At 39.4% G+C, this 23,633-nt stretch overlaps 1 protein-coding gene across 1 annotated transcript in view; it reads right to left on the reverse strand.

Moving 5' to 3' along the window:
- The window catches only part of SPPL3 (signal peptide peptidase like 3), a 138,582-nt gene extending 115,474 nt beyond the window's left edge, over nt 1–23,108 (reverse strand). The window contains exon 1 of the mRNA XM_012650224.1: nt 22,592–23,108. Within this exon, the coding sequence (XP_012505678.1) occupies nt 22,592–22,614 (23 nt within the window). The 5' untranslated portion in view covers nt 22,615–23,108. The remainder of the gene's footprint in view (nt 1–22,591) is intronic.
- Between the last annotated feature and the right edge of the window lie 525 nt (nt 23,109–23,633).

Below are 23,633 nucleotides of genomic sequence, written 5' to 3' on the forward strand. Positions count from 1 at the left end.
AAATAAAAAAAAACATAATAGCACACAAAAATAGGAAATATAAAGAGGGATACATTTAACAAATCATGTGGAAGAACCGTGTACATGCGTACCTCAGAGACACTGTGGGTTCAGTTCCAGACCACCACAGTAATGCAGACATCACAATCAAGTGAGTCACATAAATTTTTTGGTTTCCTAGTCCATATAAAAGTTATGTTGTTACTATAATGTACTCTATTAAGTTTACAATAGCATTATGTCTAAAAATACAATATATATACCATAATTAAAAACTATTTTATTGCTAAAAAATGCTAATGATCATTTGAGCCTTCAGTGAGTCATAACCTGTTTTGCTGATGGATGTTCTTCCCTTGATACTGATGACTGCTGACTGATCAAGGTGGTATAGGGTGGGGTGCTTGTGACAATTTCTTAAAATAAGACAACAACAAAGTTTGCCACATCAATTGACTCTTCCTTTCATGAAACATTTCTCTGTAGCATATAATGCTGTCTGATAGCATTTTGCCCACATAACTTTCAAAACTAAAGGCAAACCTCTCAGACCTTGCCACTGCTTTATCAAATAAATTTATGTATTATAATATTCTAAATCTTTTGTTGCAATTTCAATAACATTCACAGCATCTTCACTAGGAGAGGATTCCATTTTAAGAAACCAGTTTTTTTGCTCATCCATAAGAAGCAATTCCTCATCTTTTCAAGCTTTATCATCAGAGTGTGGCAATTCAGTCACATCGTCAGGCTCCAATTTTAAGTCTAGTTCTCCTACTATTTCCACCACATCTACAGTTACTTCCTCCACTGCTGTCCTGAATTTCTCAAAGTTATCCATGAAGGCTGGAAATCAACTTCTTTCAAACTCCTGTGAGTACTGACGTTTTGACCTCCTCCCATGAGTCATCACAATGTTTTTAATGGCATCCAGAATGGTGAATCCTTTCCAGGTTTCAATTTAGTCTGCCCAGATCCATCAGAGGAATCACTATTTATGACAGCTACAGTCTTACAAAATGTATTTCTTACATAACAAGACTTGAAGGTCAAAATGACTCCTTAATCCACGGGCTGCACAATGGATGTTGTGTTAGCAGGCATGAAAACAACACCAATCTCCTTGTACATCTCCATCAGAGCTCTTGGGTGACTAGGTGCCTTGTAAATGAGCAGTAATATTTTGAAGGGAATTTTTTTTTTTAAGTAGTAGGTCTCAACAGTGGGCTTAAAAGATTCAGTAAACCATGCTGTAAACAGATGTGCTGTCATCCAGGCTTTGTTGTCCATTTATACAGCACAGAGTTAGCATAATTCTTAAGGGCACTAGGATTTTCAGAATGGTAAGTGAGCACTGGCTTCAACTTAAAGGCACCAGCTGCCTTACCCCCTAACAAGAGAGTCAGCCTGTCCTTTGAAGTTTAAAAGCCATGCATTGGCGACTTCACTCTAGCTATGAAAAGTGCTAAATAACATCTTCAGTATAAAGCTATTTCGTTTATATTGAAAATCTGTTCAGTGTAGTCACCTTCATTAATGATCATAGCTAGATCTCCTGGATAACTTGCTGCAGCTTCTCCATGAACACTTGCTGCTTCGCCTTATACTTTTATGTTATGGAGATGACTTCTTTACTTAAACCTCATCAACCAACCTCTGCTAGCTTCAAACTCTTCTGCAGCTTCCTCACCTCTCTCAGCCTTCACCAAATTGAAGACAGTTAAGGCTTTGCTCTGGATTATGCTTTGGCTTTAGGGACAGCTGCAGCTGGCTGATCTTCTATCTAGACCACTAAAACTTTCTCTCTCTCAGCAACAAGGCTGTTTTGCTTTCTCATCATTTGTGTGTTCACTGGAGTGGCACTTTTAATTTCTTCCAAGAACTTTTCGTCTGCATTCACAACTTAGCTTGTCTGGTGCAAGAGGCCTAGCTTTCAGCCTATTTTGTCTTTCAACATGCCTTCCTCACTAAGCTTGATCATTTCTAGCTTTTGATTTAAAGTGAGAGATTTGTGGCTCTTCCTTTCACTTAAACACAGAGGCCGTTATAGGGTTACTAATTGGCCTAATTTCAATACTGTTGTATCTCAGGGAACAGGGAGGCCTGAGGAAAGGGGGCGGGGGACAGCCGGTCGGTGGAACAGTCCGAAAACACACATTTATCGACGAAGTTCACTATCTTACACGGGTGACGAGCAACTAGAAATCTCACGTTTGCTAGTGGGAATGCAAAATGCATTGTCTTTGCAAACCAGCTTGACAATTTCTTTTAAAGTTAGACATATGCTTAACCATATGACCCAGCAACCCCACGCCTAGGTATTTACCCAGGAGAAATAAAATGTGTCCACAGAAAGACTTGTATGTGAATGCTCACTAGCAGCTTTATTTATAATAACCCAAAATGAGAAACAATGTTCACCAATTGGTGAATGGCAAACAAACTGTGATATATCTACAAAGGATTATTACTCAGTAATAAAAAGAAGAAACTGCTGATATACCCAACAACATGTATGATGGTTTCAAAAACATCACACTGACCAGGCACAGTGGCCCACACCTGTAATCCCAGCTGCTTGGGAGGGCAAGGCAGGAGACCTTGCTTGAGGCCAGGAGGAGTCCGAGGTTGCAGTGAGCTATGATAGCTAGCACCACTGCACTCCAGCCTGGGTGAGAGAGCAAGACATCATTACTTAAAAAAAAAAAAAACCTGATAAAATTTAAAAAGAAAATTAGAGGACAATCTTGTTTACAAATAATGATATGAGACTCTTAAACAATTAAAGTAATATCTTAAGAGATTTATGAAAAACTACCAAGTTGTTTTCATTGCAAGAATGCAAAGTTTTTATTCTAAGAACTCAAGTCTTTTTCAAAATAAGCAAAATTATTCATATTGGTACAGCCAGCAAAAGATACACGCAAATGTCATTACGGTAACACATTCTGCATTTTATAAAATTCAACCAATTCCACTCATTTTTATAAAAAGCAATAAAGAACTTTTTTTTATCACGATTAAAACAATCCACATCACAAATCTGATGGTTAAACATCGGTAGTCTTCTGCTTAAAAGATCAAGGAGCCCTAAATCAGTGATTTATAATAGTTTATTACATATTCTTTACTTTCGTTTTTTTGAAGTATATATCACTATTTAATTCTATATAAATCTTAAGCAAAGAATCATTAGTCTACTACAGTTGTTGGATATAAAGCAAACATGCAAAAAAAAAAAAAAAAATCAATGGTATTTCTACGTACCAGTAATAACCAGCTAGAAAAAGAATGGAGAAATATTTCCATTAAAACAGCAATAAAAAGTATAAAATACTTGGTAATTAATGTAGTGAATGTATTAAAAAACCTAAACGTTAATGGAGAAAAACCTGCTCAGTTGCAGAGAAACATGAAGATGATTTTGTACCAGTTAAATAGCTGCTGCAATGTACTTCCAATTAAAATATTAACAAGGTACTTTATAGAAGTTGGAAACTTGGAAAAATAAATGGGCAAAAGTATCAATGAACATTTTGTAAAAAAAAAAAACATAAAGATAGGATTAGCCCTTACTGAATACTAAAAGCAATATCTAATCAAGGGACTGGATCTCAATTCAGCTGAAAAATAACTTTCGCTTACAAAATAAATGCAAATAGGCTGCTAGTTCATTCATTTGCTGACCATCTGACACTAGTTTCTGTTCAATATTTAACTAATACACCCATAGTATAGACAACATTTCATTTCCTAAATCACAGCTTATGTTATCAGTGGTAAAGAAAGAATGAACAATTCATGGCCAAGATAAAATCCTTAACTGAAAACCCATGTGTAATATTGCTGGTCAAATATTTTTTCTTAAATATCTCTACATGAATGTCTTAAATGTTTCTGTTGTATAATAATTTTACCATATCACAGACCACTGAAAGAAAACTACAGCTTAATATTTGTCACGCGGACAAGGGAAGTTGTAGTCACATGCAATTTAACTCCAGAAAAGCACCTTATTTCGAGTTACCTCAAGGTAGACTTTGGTGCACAAACCGACACCCCCACCTCCTCACCACCAAAAAAAAAAAAAAGCTACACACCTGGTCTGTGTCAGTTAATTCTATGGACTGATTCCCTTCTTCACCAAGACAGGATTTAATTTCCTGTCCTTAGATTTGACACAAGAAAGAGAACACAACTGTGAGAGGTACTTCTCAAAACAGTGTTAAAGGAGCACTGCTCAGGGTATTGTTAAGATGCCAAGCAAATTCTTCCCTTGAGCAAGTGAGTGACTTTTAACATTTAAAACAAAATTAAACAGGTTTCTTTTTTACTGCCTGACTTCTCAGAGCTCATAATATGCTAATTCAGACCATGAATTTCCGAGAGAGGGATTTAATATGCAGCCTTTTCCAAGCTTACATGATTAAAGGTTCCCTTTATTCTCAGAGAATCATTAAATGGCAAAGTTTATCAGGCACATTGTTAAACTCTTTGTGTACATATAATTTATCCTTAAATATGGCTGGCTTTGTAGTCAAAAATACCTGTGTTCAAATTCAAGCTCTGCCACTCATTAACTATAAAATCTTGGGTAAGTAATCAGTTTTTCAACTGCAAAATGTCGAAAGAATACCCACACCTCAGGGGACTGATTTAAGGATAAATTATATACACACAAAGAGTTTAACAATGTGCCTGATAAACTTTCAATAAAATTGCAATTTGTCCTCCAAACAGCAAAAGTTAGTAATACTTATTCCCATTCTGTCCCCCTCTCTTCTTTTCCCTTCCCTGCTTTTGTCTGTCTTTTCTTTTCAGTTTTCATTCCTGGGTTTAACATTCCTATTTGATTTTCTTTTAACTGTCAGAAGTTCTCCTACATAGTGACTCATACCATTCAATGGAATACTGGAGGATAGGACGAAAAGGAAATAGTGGGGTTGAAACACACTGCTGAGTGAAAAAAGCAAGATATAGAATCATCATGTACTAGGCACTGTGTAAAAAGGGATTACACAAAAGAATAAAGTTGGACTCTTATTATATACAAAAAAAAGAGATTCAAAATGAATGTAAGAACTAAAACTATAAAACTCTTTGAAGAAAACATAGGGTAAAGGCTTCGTAACATTGGATTTGGTGAGGATTTCACAAATATGACACCAAAGCACAGCTAACAAAAGAAAAAATGGATTTTCCCAAAAATATTACTATAATAAAAACTTGGGCACCTCAGGACAGAGGTGCACAAGAGTCAAAAGGCGACAGAGTCAAAAGGCAACCCACAAAATGGGAGATATTATTTGCAAACCATATATCTAATAAGGGATTGATATCCAGAATATATAAAGAACATCTAGAGCTCAAGAACAAAAATCAACTTGGTTAAAAACCTAGCAAAGGACACGAATAGACACTTCTCCAAAGACAAGCAAATGGTTAATAAACGTGTAAAAAGATGCTCAGCATCACTAATCACTAGGGAAATGCAAATCAAAACCACAATGAGATACCATTTCACACCCATTAGGATGGCTATTTTTAAACAAAACAGAAAATAAACTGTAATCCCAGCACTTTGGGAGGCCAAGGTGGGAGGATCACTTGAGCCCAGGAGCTTGAGGTTGCAGGGAGCTCTGATGATGCCATTGCTCTCTAGCCTGGGCAACACTAGCGTTAGCAAGGAAGGGAAGAAACTGACACCTTTGTTGTTGGTGGGAATGTATAAAATGGTACAGCCACTAAGAAAAATGGTGTGGCAGTTCCTCAAAAAATTAAACATAGAAGGTATATATTTTTTAAAAAACTGAAAGCAAAGATTTGAACAGATATTTGTACACCAATATTCATAGCATTATTCACAGCAGCTAAAGGGCGGAAGCAACCATCAACAGATGAACAGATACACAAAATGTGGTATATTCATACAATCGAGTATTATCCCTTAAAAAGGAAGGAAATTCCAACACATGCTACAATATCGATGAACCTTGAGGACGTTAAGCTAAGTGAAATAAGCCAGTAACAAAAGGACAAATATTTTTAAATTCTATTTAGATGAGGTACCTAGGGTAGTCAAACTCGCAGAGACAGAAAGTAGAATAGAGGTTTCAGGGATTGGGAAGAGAAAAGAGGGAGTTTGAGTTCACTGCGGGCAGTAGTTCTCCCTTAACTGCAGTTTCCCTTTCTGTGTGATCAACCATGGTCTGAAAATATTAAATGGAAATTTTCAGAAATAATTCATAAATTTTAAGGTGCGTGCCATTCTGAGTAGCGTGATGAAATTTTGCGCCGTCTTGCTCCATTCTGCCCAGGATGTGAATCATCCCTTTGTCCAGCGTCTCCATGCTGTATACGCTACCCACCCATTAGACATTTAGTCACTGTCTCAATCATCAGATCAAAAAAATAGTATATATAGGGTTCGGCACTATCTGCAGTTTTAGGCACCTACTAGAGGTCTTGGAACATATCCCCTGTGGATAAGGGGGACTACTCTACAGAGTTTCAGTCTGGGAAGATAAAAAAGTTTTAGAAATAGATGGTGGTGCTGGGTGCACAACAATGTGAAAAATACTTAATGCTATGAACTGTACACTTAAAAAATGGTTAAAATGCTAAATTTTATGTCATGTATATTTTACCACAACAAAAAGGGGGATTATGTAAGATTATATATATACATGTGTTTTCATGCATACATTTCTAGGATGATTGAGTGAAAAATGGTTATAATCTTTCTTGGAGAGGGAGACTAGAGGATCAGGAATGAACTGATATAATAAAAAATAGAGGAACTGAAAACAGTGGTCTACTATGAGCCCACTAAAAAGAAATCTATAATATATTAAATGGTATGAAAATGTGTTCAAGATATATTAAATAGAAAAAAGCAGATAACAAAATACTATTTACCATTTTAACATTACATTCATACACATACAAAAACAGTCTCAGAGGCTGACACTAGAGATCGCTGAGGAAAGAAGAGACTATTCAATAAATGGTGCTGGGGCCGGGCACCGTGGCTCATGCCTGCAATCCTAGCACTCTGGGAGGCCGAGGCGGGAGGATCACTCGAGATCAGGAGTTCAAGACCAGCCTGAGCAAGAGCGAGACCCTGTCTCTACTAAAAATAGAAAGAAATTAGCTAGACAACTAAAAATATATATAGAAAAAATTAGCCGGGCATGGTGGCGCATGCCTATAGTCCCAGCTACTCGGGAGGCTGAGGCAGAAGCATCGCTTGAGCCCAGGAGTTTGAAGTTGCTGTGAGCTAGGCTGATGCCACGGCACTCTAGGCCGGGCAACAGAGCAAGACTCTTTCTCAAAAAAAAAATAAATAAATAAATAAATGGTGCTGGGACAACTGGATTCCCAACTCACTCAGACATAAATAACATAAAACCTAATTCTAGATGGATTAAAAACTTACATGTGAAAGGCAAAGCGTTAGCCCTCACCCTAATCTTAACCCCCAACCTATTCTCACCTAGAGGAAAACACAGGAGACCACCTTTAAGACCTCAGGCTAAAGAAGAGTTTGTTAGGGCACAAAAGCACTTACCATAAAAGAGATTGGTAGATTGTACCCAAGGTATATAAATCCTAAGAAAGCTCTGAAACATGAATACTAGGAATATGTTCAAGAATGTTCAAACCCTGGAAGAAGTGGTAGTCAGTTGGTCCAAGGGCTGGTGAATACGGTGGATGACCGAGAGTTTCCAAATCCAGATTCTGTAGTTCGAGCAGCGTTGTTTGCATGACATGTGGTCTAGCATTGTCTTGTAAGAGGATTGGCCTGTCTCTCTTGACCAATCTCGGCTGCTTAATCTCAAGCATCCTCATCATTTCGTCCAAGTGGTTGCAGGAGACATCCACTGTAAATGACTGATCAGGTTTCATGAAGCTGTAGTGGATAACATTATCATCAGCATAGGACCACCAGACAGACACCATTAGGTTTTTTTGATGCATATTCAGTTTTGGACTGTGTTTCGGCATCTCATCTTTATCCAACCATTGTGCCGAATGTTTGTGATTGTCTAAAAGAATCCATTTGTCATCACATGTAACAATACAGTGTAGAATGGTTCACCTTTATCTCACGACGGCAAGCTTTGAGACAATTTCTCTGCTGATGCTCCTTGAATTCATGTGGAACCCATCCATGTAGCTTCTTTACCTTGCCAATTTGTTTCAAATGGTCCAATATCGTTGGAATAGTAACATCGACCCTTGCTGCTAATTTACATGTAGACTGAGATGGATTCACTTCCACTACAGCTTTCAGCTCATCATTATCCACCTTGGTCTCAGGTCACACATGTGGCTCATTTTCAAGATTAATAATTGTCAGAACAGAATTTCTCAAACCATCGACGTACTGTGCGTTCATTAGCCACATCCTTCCCAATCACTTTGCTGATATTTCGAGCTGTCTGCACTGCACTGGTTCCATGATAGAATTCATATTCAAAAATAACACAAATTTTTGACTTATCCATGGTTTCAAAAAAAATTGCTCTAAAAAAAACTTGAAAGGTAATCAGAAGCCAAAATGTACATTTGAAAGACTAAGGATGTACCTTCCCAATAAAAATAAAACAAGAAGTATCAAAGTAAGTATCAAAATGTAAGAGATATCTACTGTCAAACTTAGTACTTAAGATAATCGGACATTTCATACTTAATAACCAAATATATACCAAAACCTCAAAATAGCCACCAAATAAACTGTTGACTACAAAGATAGTACCGCTTTACGGTGTTAATTCCATAACTGTGCACTGAGGACCTATGGCACATAAGGATTTCACATGGTCTTATAATTCAAATCCACAAACTCACAAATGGACCCTGGGTCCATCACAAATGCCAAAAATTCAAAGATAAATGCAGAGGCTGGGCGTGGTGGCTCACACCTAGCACTCTGGGAGGCCAAGGCGGGAGGACTGCTTGAGCTCAGGAGTTCAAGACCAGCCTAAGCAAGAGCCAGACCCCACCTCTACTAAAAAAAAAATTAGCCGGGCATTGTGGCGTGAGCCTGTATTCCCAATTACTTAGGAGGCTGAGATAAGAAGATCATTTGAGCCCAGGAGTTTGAGGTTGCAGTCAGCTACAATGATGCTACTGCACTCTCCCTAGGATGACAGAGCAAGACTCTGTCTCAAAAAAAAAGAAAGTATTATTAAAATTGTTTAAAAAAATAAATAAATGCAGAAGGATACATTATGTAAATTAAGTCATGACCCTTGTTCTTTTAGTCAGAATACCATTCTTGGGCCCTAATCCAAAAGCATGTGAATCCCATTTAGAATAACTGCATGTCAACATTAAGAAAACCAGAATGACGGCTAATGAAACATTTGTTAGAACATTAAGGCATTCAATAGTCAGTGACACTTAATGCAATGGTCAAATCTGTATCTAAACGTGCAGATATCCATAAGATAAAGCCTTTTTTTTTTTTTTTACACACTGTCACTGGGACACCCATCAACTATCTCATCTCCAACCCATCCTTGAGGCAATGACCTGCAACTGACTATGGACACTGAGGGGTCACAACTCAATTGCCTTCAGGAGCTAGGTAAATAGTATAAATTAGTGATATAGAGATTCAGTGTATGGCAACAGGAAGTGATGGGCACTAAGGCAAATTAGAAAATGTAAGCTATGAGTAAAGGCATTCAAATATTAAGACACTTTCGATCAAATCACTCCTTCTAGTAATCAAATGACTGATTAGGACACACAGTGTATATAATGGCCCGCTCTGAAATCTCCTTCTAAGTCTTAATCACATCTGCTGTCATTTGATAACCAGTCTCCAATTAACACCACAAACTAGAAGAAAGAGTGTCTGGTTTATTCTTTTAGTTACTACAGTAGAACCCCAAAAGGCATAAAGTCATTTGTTAAATACAAAGATCAAATCTACAGCCTTACTCTGTCTAACCAAGTGAGCTATGTGCTCAGACAGTGTAAGTACTAATAGCATATAACTGATAAAGAACAGGCCAAAGCAGACCCTGAACATCTAGAAAAATTAGAACAAGGACCAAACAGTAACAGTTCAACATATTTCCTTCATTAGCTAAAAACTGAAGAACCTGGCACATCCCTAATGACGATGATTTTCTTCTTCCTGCTAACTAATTTCTGTTCATAACCAAAATCTGAGCTACAAGGAGCTTGCCTCTCTGAAACCCTCTAAAGACCCTCTTCCATATTTTCATTTAAAGCATTAACAATATAAAATTAAAGAACCAGAAATATAGGCTAACCAAGCACTCATCTATTTTTCCTAAGGATACACAGATCATCATACACGTGAGCAGAAATCTAGATCATGAGCATTTACATCCTCCAGAATGCATTGTTTAATATGGTAGCTGCTAGCCACATGTAGCTACTGAGCACTTTCGGAATATGGCTTGCCTGAATTGAGAAGACCTTTACTAAAAAAAAAAAATGTAAAATATCTTGTTAATTTTTATATTGATTACAATGATCTAATAAATATTTTTGATATACTGGGTTAAATGATTACTAAAATTAATATCACCCATTTCTTTTTACTGTTAATGCGGCTACTAGAAAACCTTAAATTACATGTGTGCCTTACATTATATCTTTGTTGGACAGTACTGCTCTAGAAAAGGTTATATTTTACAATTAATTCCTCTAACGATTACCTTCCTGGCAAAGAAGTGATATTAAGGCTCCCCCATCTGCACTAAACTTTTAGTCATTAAACCAGGCCTACTAATGAGGAAGCAGGTTGCCAGAGTCGTTTGGTCAATCACTTAACCAAAGGGAAGGAACTATTATAGCTTAACAATTATCTGAGGTTAATTTCTTCCTAAATGATTTTGGCATGTCAAAGACATAAGGAGTAGCCTGAAGAAAACTTTGTCAGCCAAAAGATCTATTAGATTGTTTTTCTCCGTACCAGATTTTTAGTAACTAGAACTGAGGTTCCACTTTGGTACTACACTTTCAAGAACAAACAGATCTAACATTTTAAACCATTGCTTCTTTCCTCTATAAACCCTTAATTCAATATAAACATTACACAAATAAAAACCACGATGAGATACGACTTCATACTCACTAGGATGGTTATAATTTTAAAAAACAGACAATGACAAGTGTTGGTGAATATGTGGAGAAATTAGAACCTCATAACTTGCTAGTGGGAACATAAAATGGTACAGCCAACAGTCTGGCAGTTGATCAAAATGTTAAAGACAGAGAAATCCTATGAACTAGCAATTTTCCTCCAAAGTATTCACCCAAGAGAAATGAAAACATACATCTGCACCAAAACATACACAAATGTTCATGGTGGCATTATTCATAATAAACAAAATGTGGAAACAACCCAAATGCCTGTCAACTGATGAATAGATAAGTAGAATGTAATATATACATACAATGGAAAATTATTTGGCAATAAAAAGGAATGAAGCACTGACACATGCTACAACATGGATAAGCCTTAAAGACATTATGTAAAGTGAAAGAAGCCAGAAACAAATGGCCACATATTTATATGATTCCACTAGTATGAAAAAGGCAATCCGCAGAGGCCAAACGTAGATTAGTGGCTGCTAGGAGCTGCGGAGAAGGGGCAATGGGCAGTAATTGCTAATATGTACAGAGTTTCCTTGGGGATGAAGAAAAGGTTCCAGAATTGATTGTGGTGATGGTTGCACAACACTCTGAATATAATGAAAACCAATGAACTGTACACTCTGAATCTGCAGTCCCTAACCCCTGGGCCACGGACTGGTACTGGTCCGTGGCCTGTTAGGAACCAGGCCACATAGCCGGAGGTAAGCAGTGAGCAAGCAAAGCTTCATCTGTATTTACAGCCGCTCCCCATTGCTGGCATCATCACATAAGCTCCGCGTCCTGTCAGATCAGCTGTGGCATTAGAATCTTACAAGAGCACGAACCCTTCTGTAAACTGCGCATGAGAGGGATCTAGGTTGCATGCTCCTTATGAGAATCTAATGCCTGATGATCTGAGGTGGAGCTGAGGCGCTGATGCTAGCTCTGGGGAGAAGCTGCAAATACAGATTATCATTAGCAGAGAGGTTTCATTGCACAATACATGTAATGTGCTTGAATCATCCCGAAACCACACCCGCTCCCCACCCCCCGAGTCCATGGAAAAATTGTCTTCCATGAAACTGGTCCCTGGTGCCAGAAAGGTTGGGAACTGCTGCTCTAAATGACTGAATTGTATGGTATGTGAATTATAACTTTAAAAAGCTAAATAGAAACATTAAAACATTAGAATGAAAAACAGAATGCTATAGAGAGGGACCTCTACGAAATCTGCCTAAATGAAATTCTTCATTTTAGAATAGAATTAAAATGTGATAACTAGCACTGTGAAAGGGAAGAGGGAATTTCGACTGTGATGGATTTGCATTACTGGCCCTACTTCTTCAACTCTCCCAGGATCTACTCCTTAGCTATGTGATTTTTCAGTTCCTCTCACTAAAGGGGTAAAATTTATTTTTGTAGCTTCCTCGTCTTTAGTTTCAACCATATGACATGTTTTGGCTGAAAGAATGAAGCAGAAATGGCAGTGTGCCTGTTCTGAGCCTGAACCTCCAGAAGTCTTGCAGGTTTCCACTTGCCCTCTTGTGCCCCTGCCACTGCTGTCAGAGCAGCTTCCTCTAGGTGGCTGCTGCCTGTTCAGCTGGGCACTAAAATAAACACACATGAAGCAGAGCCACCCAAGATCTGAAACAAGGAAGGAGAGCTGCATCAGCCAACCTGAAGATCCATGAGAATATCTGATTGTTGTTTTAAGCCACTGAGTTTGGGGATAATTGTTACTGTGGGAATAACTAACTGATACAGTAACCAATTCTCCCACTGTATTTCAAAGAGGTCCCATAAATTCAACAGTGCTCATTACTAAGGTGGATGCAGCCTAACACTCTGAATAGTAACAGTTTCATTTACTCAACATAAGATAGTGACTATATACCTCAAACGATATTTGATGCTTAGTCCTTTAAGCTTTCAAAGCGAGAGTTGATAGTAATTTAGCAAATACTTTTCCACTTTACTAGATATACTAAATATAGTTTTATTTTTCAAGGTTATTATATTTAAAAATCAAATACAGAATAACACTCATTTTAAGCCATATGCTCTCAACAGCTGCTGGGACAAGCTAAGACTGCCCTATCACTAAATGTTGACTCATTATCAACTTGGTGAATCTAAGTTGAACACAAAGGTGGATTTCCAGGGGCCATTTGTCCCCTTTGCTCATGATGACTCCCTGGATTAGTCATCTACTCTCCAGTCGCTGGCTTTATTTTCCATTTGGTCTCACTACTTGAAGCTTACTGATGCTTGGGTCTCTAACGTTCACTTCTGTTTCTATTGTGCAATCACATCTGCTATTCACAGTCCTCCCCTACTTCTACTTGTTATTCCCTTTTTTCTAAGTTGATTGATAACGTTTAGCCATGGCCTTATAACCTCTGCAATCCATGAATCCAGCCTAATATATCATTCTTACACCTGTAGGTTTTCACCATTGCACAGCATGCAAAGGTTCAAAAACAAAACAAACTCTTAATCCCCCAAAGTTTTATGCCTATTCCAGATGATGATGTTACTTAATTCTAACCTAAGATTGAGGCACTGCTATAACTATTAAGTTTAAAATATGCACACATCAGGCCAAGAGATTTTTAAAAATTGCCCTTTCTGAATAATAATTATTAAACAAGAGACAAGAAATGAGTTAAAAGAGAAACTAGACTTTAGAAACGGGAAAAAGATGATGATCAAAATGAGTTTCTATTTTAAAATTTTTTTTAGCTTTTTAAACAAAGGCTTAAATACAAAGAATAAGAATTTCTGAAATACTGGTTGAGGGAAAAGAGAGAGAGAGAGAGAGGGAGGGAGGGAGGGAGAAAGAGAAATGTTAAATTGCTCAGAAGCCAGTTTCCGTAAAGCTTGTAGTTCCTCACACCTCAAAGGAAGTTTCCTGCAAAATATTTTCATGTGAGCATGTTACCAAAACTTTTTTTCCCTAAAATTGCTTTGCTAATTCCAAAAAAAGCAGAGCTTCCCCACTTTAGAAGAAGAATAAGATATGTCAAGTATTTAACAAGTGACTATTAAGTATAAATAAATTGGTAGCAGTCAGTTTGTGATCAAGTTCAAGAAGACTTGAAATAAATGAAGATAGATGACTACTCTAAAGGGCCTGTGGTTGTTCCTAAATGTCTCCCTTAGGTGTTTGGCTCCGGGCTCTCTTTCTCTAGGTGTTGCCGGGAAATTAGGCAAATCTGGCCATGACACTTGAACCAATTTGACAGTAACAATTTTACTTCTATATTTTCTTCAAAGAGCACTGAGATGTTCTCTCCTCTCTTCTATGGGCCCTATCATTATATTTTTAGGGAGACATTCTATTCTAAAATCCAGCATCTAGCAAATTTCACCTCTAAAATATTCATTCTCTAAAAAAATTCTGAGCTCCTACTATGTGTAGGTCCTTGTACTATGAAATTAATGGCTTTGAAACTCCCTTACAGAGTTCACTGTCAAGGTGGGAAGATAGTCACATTAAATTCATTGAGAACAAGGTCAGAAAATCATTAAGTGCTGCCCATATGGCAGAAAAAGATAAAAAGCTGTAGGCATCAGAAGAACATTTCTCCTGGGTCAATCAGAAGGCCCTACGACAAGGATAAAGCATTTCAGCTGGACCTTGAAAGCCAGGTAGGACTTACATGTTTAGAGACTTGGAAAAAGGGCTAACCAGGCAGAAGAATTACCTTATATAAAAGGGGAAACAGTAGTAACCAGGTTCAACTTAACAAGTAATATTTAAAGATAATATAGAGAAGTAGGGTTATAAGACTATCGTTCTGAAATCCAGCCTGAAGAGGCTGGATTTTACACTCAGGCAATAAAAAACTACAAAGATATCCAAATATAGTACAACCCAAACTAGTGACAATATAAAAACCAAGAGACAAAGACTGACTGTATACACCAAGCATTCCCCATTAAGTTCTCTCACAACTCCTAACTACAATCCATTAATAATAAATCAAAGGTAGCAATCTCTAAACTACAGTTAAAAACAGTATCTTCTCTTTCCAAGATCAATGTCTTCTCCCTGCCTGCAAATACAGAATTCTCTCTTATTAAAAAAAACAAAACAAAAAAACCCAAAAGACCTTTATGACCCTGTTGTCTATACCAACCATCCTTTCCTTATGTCTTTCACATCTTCTCAAACAAATGGCCAGTTCCTAAAGGATGCCTTTTATTTCTTCATTATCCATCCCTAATTTTGCTTTCACCCTCACTACTCTGATCTTTATTAGAGCTGTTTCAATAATGACTTCCTTCACAAATTCTATAGCCTGTTTTTTCTTCATTCTCTCTGAACCCTGTAGCTTTTTACACTCCTGCCCCTAAGCATTCTCTTGTGCCTTTCAACACCATTACACTTTCCTAATTATCCTGCCTATGATGGAGCTTCTTCTGACTCCTCTTCTTCCTCCCATTTCTCAATTGTGAGTTTCCTAAGCCTTGATTTCTGGTCTTCCATTCTTTCCCATCTATAACTCTAAGGTTAACTGGCCTTATCTAAAATCTTCAACCAGCTCTAACCAGACTAGCCAAAGTCCTAGGCGGCATTTCTAAAGATGTGTGTACATAATCAATAGCAAAGACAAGAGAATTTGTTCTTCACAACTAATTTTTACTTCTAACAGTAATATTTTTGCAAGCATTTTTGAGAAATGAGTATAAATTTCTGGAAGTTTATAAAGGCAGGACAGGGCATACAGTCAAAGGTTTAAAAGTTTATGCTGTCAGGCAAGACCTGAAGATGTAGTTCAGTTTGGAAGGTCATCTAGAGCAAAAATTAAGACCAAAAAAAAAAAAAAAAAAGTGAGACACTGTACTTCGGTCAAAACATCTGTATAATCAGGCTGAAGAAACAATGAACAAAACTTTGGTACACATGTCCCATTTAGGCCAAGCCTGAGGCCCTCAGATGAAGGGAAGTGGGTGTGCCCGTCATGGAGTAAGGAAACAGATAAGAAACTGCTAACAGCTCCTCCTCAGGCATTTTAGAAAAGGAGAAAACTTTCTTGTGGGCTCCAAAGAAAACCAGGGAAAGACTAGGATTATCCACTCCACTGCTCTTTCTTCAAGTGAGTAGCTTATGAAGGAAACTGTCTTCAAAGATCAAGATAAAACCATCATACGAAAAAACATAGCTTTATTCAATTCATAATTTTTCTTCTTCGTTTTGTGGAATGTAGTGATGGACTATGACTAAAATATGACCTTATGACACATTTCAATGGCAAAAATATAAACCAATGCCAATTTGCAAACTATTATTTCTATTTTTTTATATGGCATTATTTGATATTCTCGATAGAACGGACATCTCTAAGTTTCAATGCTAGTTAAATCGTGAAACAAGAAAAAACTATGAGGGACTGTCTGGAACCCATCTGGATCTAACAAATAATGGCGAGAACAAACAATTTGCCTTTATATGGCACTTAGCAATTTACAAAGCATTTGTACATAATCTCACTGAATCCTCACAACAACCCCGTGGAGTAGGTTAGGCATAACGATTGTGCAAAATACAACACTGGGACTAAGACATGGCTAGATCACAATTAATCACAGATGAAAATCACCCTCAAACTAAAGATTTCCTTATTTAAAGAAACCACAACAGAATTAGGTGCTCATATCTCAGGATTTCAAATGAAAATTTAATGAGTGGCATAAGACAATTGATTACTTTCTGAGTGATCACTTATATTCAATATAATTCACAAACATGTAAAAACAACTAGGGCACATCTCTACTTTAGAGCAATGTTTTTTTTTTTTTTAATTCTTTAGTGGATCTTCACTATCCATGCTAAAACTCCAAAATAATCATGCTTTTCCTACCAGGTTAGGGTAAAACCCACAAAGCAAGAAATGGGATTTTCTACAAGGTCTCTATTAGGCTAATACATATTAATTCATTGGTCTAATACCTTAAAAATACCTACAAACATAACTTTTTCATAGAGACTCAATCTAGTCTTATCACGGCAACTGAGTGGGACTGTCTCATTTTAAGCTGTAGTCCTAGTGGGATCTATTAACAAAATCTGAGAGATAACAATTCATTGCGAGGATCATGGGGACTAACTATAGATTTTTTTCCTTGTAAAATTGAATTTGATCATCTGGAGCCCCTCTGGATACCTAAGAGGTTAAAATTCCAGAAGAGGAGCACTCTGCCTCTAACTCTTTAAGTGAGAATTAGAAAATACACTATAAAAACTCAAAGCTGTAAATGTTTCTTAATTTGTACATACAATACATAAAACTAGTATTTTCTTTTAACTCCTAAGAAAGAACCATTAAACTCCAGAAACATGAAAAACAGATTACAGAATTTAAAAAATCGAATTATACTTAGGGCTTTCTTGCCAGGGACAGCAATCACATAAAAGTGCAGATGCCAAAACAGCCAACTAAAACAGCACTTGGTTAGACACTCTCTTCTTAGTACATCCTTGATTTTTCATGAGATAGTTTGATGAAACAGATAAGAATGATGAAAACTAAATAATTTATGGATGTTATTAATGCTGAAATAAAATACAATTATACAGAACTACATAACATCTCACAATTCAACAGAGTTTGTCATCCCTAAAATAAACGATCCTGTAGAAATCTATTTTGAGAAATGCATGAACATTAGGCATTTAAATTTATAGTACTACTTGATAATTACAAGCTGATACGGTTACAAACTCCCCAGCTTTCTTTTCCCCCTGAAGGCTTTATAACATTGAGGGAAATGATTTAAATACAAATTCATACTGTTAGATTTGGCTAATTTTAGTTTAAATCACATATCACCCAAACAATATTATCATAGCACTTTAACTATAGGCAAAACATGTTTTTAAAATAACGAGCAAATCTTCTAAAGTCTATATGCTAGATACTCATTTTCAGCTAGTTTTTCTCTGGAAAAACTTCTGTCAGCTATAATCAGATATGATCACATCACATACAATGCTAACACAGCAATAACGCAAAAGTAAACTGATGTCCACCAGTTCTAGAGATCTGCACTACTTGTCATTCTCCAGTTTAGCACTATTTGCAAATATTTGACATGATAGTGCCCATTATCACAATATATTACACCTCAATATAATGTAGCCCTGAGATTAGATCTTAAGATACGTAGCACAGGCAGAAGCATTCTCATTCATCTGTCCAGCAAAAATTCACCACCCACCTACTATATCTAGTACATGCCAGGCAGTAGAGAAAGTACCAAAACAGAAAAAGTCTTATCCTTGTGTAACTTACTTTGTTTATTGTCTGTCACCCCCTCAGAGACACACGCAAGACCAGACCACGAAGAATCATATTAAGGAATTTGGGTTTTATTCTAAGTGTGGCCAAAGCCATTACAGAATTTTAAGTAGAGGACTGCCACAACCTGATTTAGGCTATTAGAAGACCAAGAGGTACCAACATGTGGAGAATGGAGAAAACCCAGCCAGGAAGCTAAAACAGAAACTCAAGAAAGAAAGTTTGGCTTATCGTAGTGATTGTGGAAACATAAGTGGACAGATTCAATGTCAGAATTTTGGTGTCAAACAGTCTCGACTGAGAGTCCTTTTACCATTTATACCCTTAGGCAAGTTATTTACACTTTTTGAACCTCAGTTTCCTTACTTAGCAATGCTTGTAAAACCCTATCACGTAGAAAATACACAAGTTATTACGATAGTACTTCGCTAACAAAACTCACTGGAAAGGCTCAGACAGATTGGCTTCCTTTTCCCTATACATCAACATTAACCCTAATATAAGTAATTTTTAATATGGTCCAAAGGCAATTATATAGAAGTACCGCACTGGCTTCATCAGGAACTTCAGTTTCTCACAGAACTTACAACGAAACAACTGCTCATAAATATACAGTGAGCAAGGTGTTTTTCTCAAATTAATAAAAGTCTAGTTTGCACCTTCAAAGAGTATTTTCACATGCATTCTTTTACTTCTTCAGTGTACGCGAGTAAAAAGGATATAAGCAGAATCTTGTGGTTAAGTAGTAAAAAAGATTCTGGTGTTACTACCAATTATTTTAATTTCCTCAATCACTTGCTTTTATTTAAAACTCTAATAAGGGATGGCATTCCTCATTCTCACAGCACTGGGACATCAGCAAAAAAAGTTACAAAAAGCTCTCTTTTATAAGCAAATAGGATTATAAATATTCATCCTTCAGTAGCTTCCTCCTCATGCTTAATATTCTCTCAGCAAAGGCTGAAACTTCCTGAAATTTTACCATCATATTCTATCACTCAGGTTTTATTAAGCGGGTGCTAAGTGGAAGGCACAGGGGAGAACAAAGGTTACTGCTATATGGTCCTTACTCTCTAGGAGTTTACAATCTAGTGAGGAGATTAGATATTTACACCAGAAAAGGAAGGAATGATACAGACAGAACCACAAGTATTAAAAATAAAAAGATCACTTTCAGACGAGGTGGTCAGAAAATGCTTCACAGCTAAGTGGAAATTGAGTTGAACCCTTCGGTAACAGGATTTTGATAGAATTTGCTAGAAAGAGAGCAAGCACAAGAAATCAGAGTATACCATGAATTTACATGTAAGGGCTTTTAAAAAAAAACTTATTATTATGAAAATTTTAAACATGTAAAAGTCAACAGAATAAAATAATGAACCACCATGTACTCATCACTGAGCTTCAGTAATCAGCAACCCATGACCAATCTTGTTTTATAATTTACATGTCTTATTATATGAAAATCCTAAAGGAGCCTGTGTGCATATGTGCCTCTGCATTCTTCACCGACTCCATCCTCAGACAAATCTATAGTGCCACAGTAGTCTCCAGAGGTTGATTTTTCCTAAAGGTCCCACACAAATAAATAAAGTGCAAGTCTGTCTTTAAAAAAAAGACAAAAACCTCTTGATTGTTTGTACAAACCAAGGGAAGAGTTACGAAGATACTGCAAAATGACAGATAATCCAAAAATCAGTTTACACATACTTTTGGAATACCTTTTCCATATTTACATTTCAATGAGAATAAGTAAAATGAATTGTCTGAATTCATGTCAAATAAAATAAAGTATCACAGGGTAAGTATAATACTTTGAACACATCACTTGGCCTCTTGAGCCTATGTTTCCTCCTCTATAAAACAGGGAAATAGCACCTATCCCAAGGACTTAGGAGAATTAAATGTGTATTAAATGCCATGTGTATAGTTCTTTATATTATTACATTATTACCCAGTTGACTCAGGATAAACTAGGAAGCCGCCTAATTTCCCAATCCTCTTGGTTATATACCACCATTATATACCACCCTCTCTCAACATAACTTTCTCCATCTCAAAATAGTGGGCTAAGCATTATTTTGCATCCCGGTTTCAAGGAGCTTCTTTGTCTGTAGAGCAAATAAAGAGAGCTGAGATTGAAGGAAGTATTTTCGTAGAATAAATCTTATAAACTGTCAAACTTCACAAAGTAATGGCCCCTTAACTAGTAGAGCTGACCAACATCATACAGAGGTAGTGTGTGGCCAACCTACTCAGTAAAATACTTATTTTCCCCATTTCTTGACCACTGTGTTTTATATTCTTTCAACCATCCATGGCCTCTGTACAGCACAGTAAAAACAGCGAGGCAGCCATTAGGGCTCTCAGCTGGGCCAGAGTATAAGTTCAAGATGAGTTACCACAAGGCATGACAGGACCACCTTTACCTTCGTTTCTTACTCTCTGTAAGAGAGCTCAAACTGTAATCCTGTGTTCCATCTCACCTGCTACTGAGGAGCAGCTCACTGTCACTCAAAACTATCAAATTAGTTTAAATGTCTTTTCGAAGTCCCTGTTCACCAAGACTTTAATTCTTCCCTTAGAGTTACTTTCTTTCAATCTCTCAGTTATGTTCTTCTTGAGACTGTATGCACCTCACTGAAGTTCCCTTTAGAATCATCCTCATCCATTGTCAACCCTTTTCCCCTATGGCAAGACACAATGAGTTCTCATCATAACCTCAAATACTACAAATCGTCAGTTAAAGTCTTCCACCTGAAACCATTCTTTATTTTCAAACATCACCCATTTCTCTGACATTTCCCTAACTATAATAATTGTAGTAAAATACGGCACTTCACAGTTTGCCAAGTGCTTTGTAAAGGTATTCATTTAATCTTCGCAGCCTGTGAAAAAGGTAATGCCTTTATTTTACAGGTACAAAGAAAGAAGCGAAAAACTCACTATATCATGTCCAGTTATAAAGCAAGTTAGTAGTGAGCCAAACCTCAAACCAGGTCTTCCAACTCCAAACCATGTTCTTCACATTCTACTAAGAAGGGAAAGTCTACAGTTCTGTCCCAAATCACATTTGTTTGCTTCACACAGTGTCTCCAGCTTGGAACCAAATTCCTCCTCCTCACACCTACAATCATCTCATTTCTTGCTTCCTCACCCTTGGGCCATTGCTTCCTTCCCACTATCCAATTTCCACTCTTCACGGATACTATCATTGCTTCAACCTCTCCTGCAAATATTCCACCTCTGCCTGCTAAAGGGGGTGCCTCTCGTCCCCTTTTCCCCAAACCTTAGCTCTCCCTTCTCAGGGTATGTATGTTGTCACCCCATAAACTACACGGTACGCTTGCTTCTCAGCCCTTAATGAGCTACTTAATAACTTTAAAATTCCCACAAAAATGGACGTAACTCGCAGATCCTCCATCTCCATACCTGGCCCAGGGCAACAGCCCACTTCAAATTCTTAAGAACAGAGTAGCAACCCCTACAAAGATTCTGCCCATGCCCCGCTGTCACCAACGACTTCCTCTCCAGAATGTGGTTATCTAAAAAGGCTCCTCTTCCAACCTCTTCACCAGTGACTCCCCTCCATAGCTCCCAAGACTCTTCGGCCCACCTTACCAACTCTCTCCCTTAGCTCCTCGTCCCAGAGCTAAGCAGCAGTCCCACAGTCGAGGCGGCTGCTCCACTTCTCACCCTTAGAAGTTCTGCCTCTATCACCTGTTCTCACTAGAGCTTCCCCTAAGCCCAATGACCCACCTTTGCCCCGGCCCGTCTCTTTCCACCCTTTCGATTCCTCCTGCCCAGGAGCAACCCCTACAAGTCAGTTCCGGGGTGCCCGTCGGATTCAACTTCACATCCGTGGGATTCCCACCCTCGGGGTCATGCTCCCCTTCTCCATCACCTGCTCCGCCCATAGCCAAATGACATCCACCGCTGCCGCCGCCTTCTCCATCCCCCCTTCTCGGACGCCGGGTTCCCGGCCGCTCACTGCCTTCGCCAAGCGCTAGCCGCCCCCTCCAGTGGGGGCGAGGGGGGCGTGCACCCCCAACCCACGGCCCCCCCAACACGCACCTGTTCTTCCACCTCCCCCCGGTGGGCCGCGCCGGCACCCCGACCCCCACCTTCGCCGCGCCCCGGCCTCCCGGAGCCTCGCACTCACCACGAGTAGGTCTGCTCCGCCATGGCGCTGATTCTCGTGGGCTCCACTGCAGGCTCTGGCCGAGCCCGGCAGCGGCGGGCTAGCTCGGGCCGGGAGCGGAAGGCGCGGCCGGAGTCCGGCGCTCGCTCGCTCGCCCGCTCGCCGACTGGCACGAAGGACGGGCAGGCCTGGGAGGCAGCCGGCGGGGAGAGACCGGGCTCTGAAGGGGCCCCGCTCCCTGGGCCCCGGGGCGGGGCGGGCTCCGCTCTCGGCCTCCCTCACCCGCGGCGGCGGCGGCGGCTCCGCTGCGGCTCTAAACCCAACATGGCGGCGGCGGCGGCGCGGAGAACAAGGGGCCCGGGGCGGGCGAACGGCAGGACGGGCCCGCGCTCAGTGCGCGCCGGGCCGCGGGAGCGCCGCGCTCGAGCGGCGGCGGCGGCCGGGGGACATGGCCGGCGGGCGGAGGCAGCGGCGGCGGCGGCGGCGGCGGCTGAGGGGGGCGCTAGGCGGTGAGGCGAGGCCGCTCGGATCACACCCGCCGAGGGGAGGAGGGGCGGGGGCGGGGGCGAGCCTTGGCCCTGCTCGGGTCACGTGCCCAAAACACGCTCACGTGACGCGCGCCCCGCCCCTCGCGCCGAGCCCGTGCGCGGAGACGTCGGCTCGCTGGTTCGAGGCGAATGTTGCTCGCTCGGCCTCTGGCCGCTGGGCCGCCTCCCGCCGCCTCGCGTCGCCCCCGTACCTTCACCGAGCGGTTGCCTCGGGCCCTCCTCACCCACCCTCTCCGAGGGGCTGCTGCATCAGCCAATCGGGAACCCCAGTGCGCGTCCGTTGGCTGTCACTCAGCTGTCAACTGTCAATCAACAGTCTGCGGGCCCCGGCTTCCCAGCTGTCAGTCAACCTGTCAGTCTGCAGGCAGAGCGCTGCATTCCTTCGTACGTCCCTTGGTTCATTCATTCATGTAGCAGATATATCACGCAGCCAACCTTTACTGCGCCCAGGCTCTGTGCCAAGTCCTCGGGGTGCGAAGTCGAATACCCCATGCTTGCCTTTATTTAGTCAATCA

Source organism: Propithecus coquereli, unplaced genomic scaffold, assembly GCF_000956105.1.
Source record: "Propithecus coquereli isolate 6110/MARCELLA unplaced genomic scaffold, Pcoq_1.0 Scaffold314, whole genome shotgun sequence".
Lineage (NCBI taxonomy): Eukaryota > Metazoa > Chordata > Mammalia > Primates > Indriidae > Propithecus > Propithecus coquereli.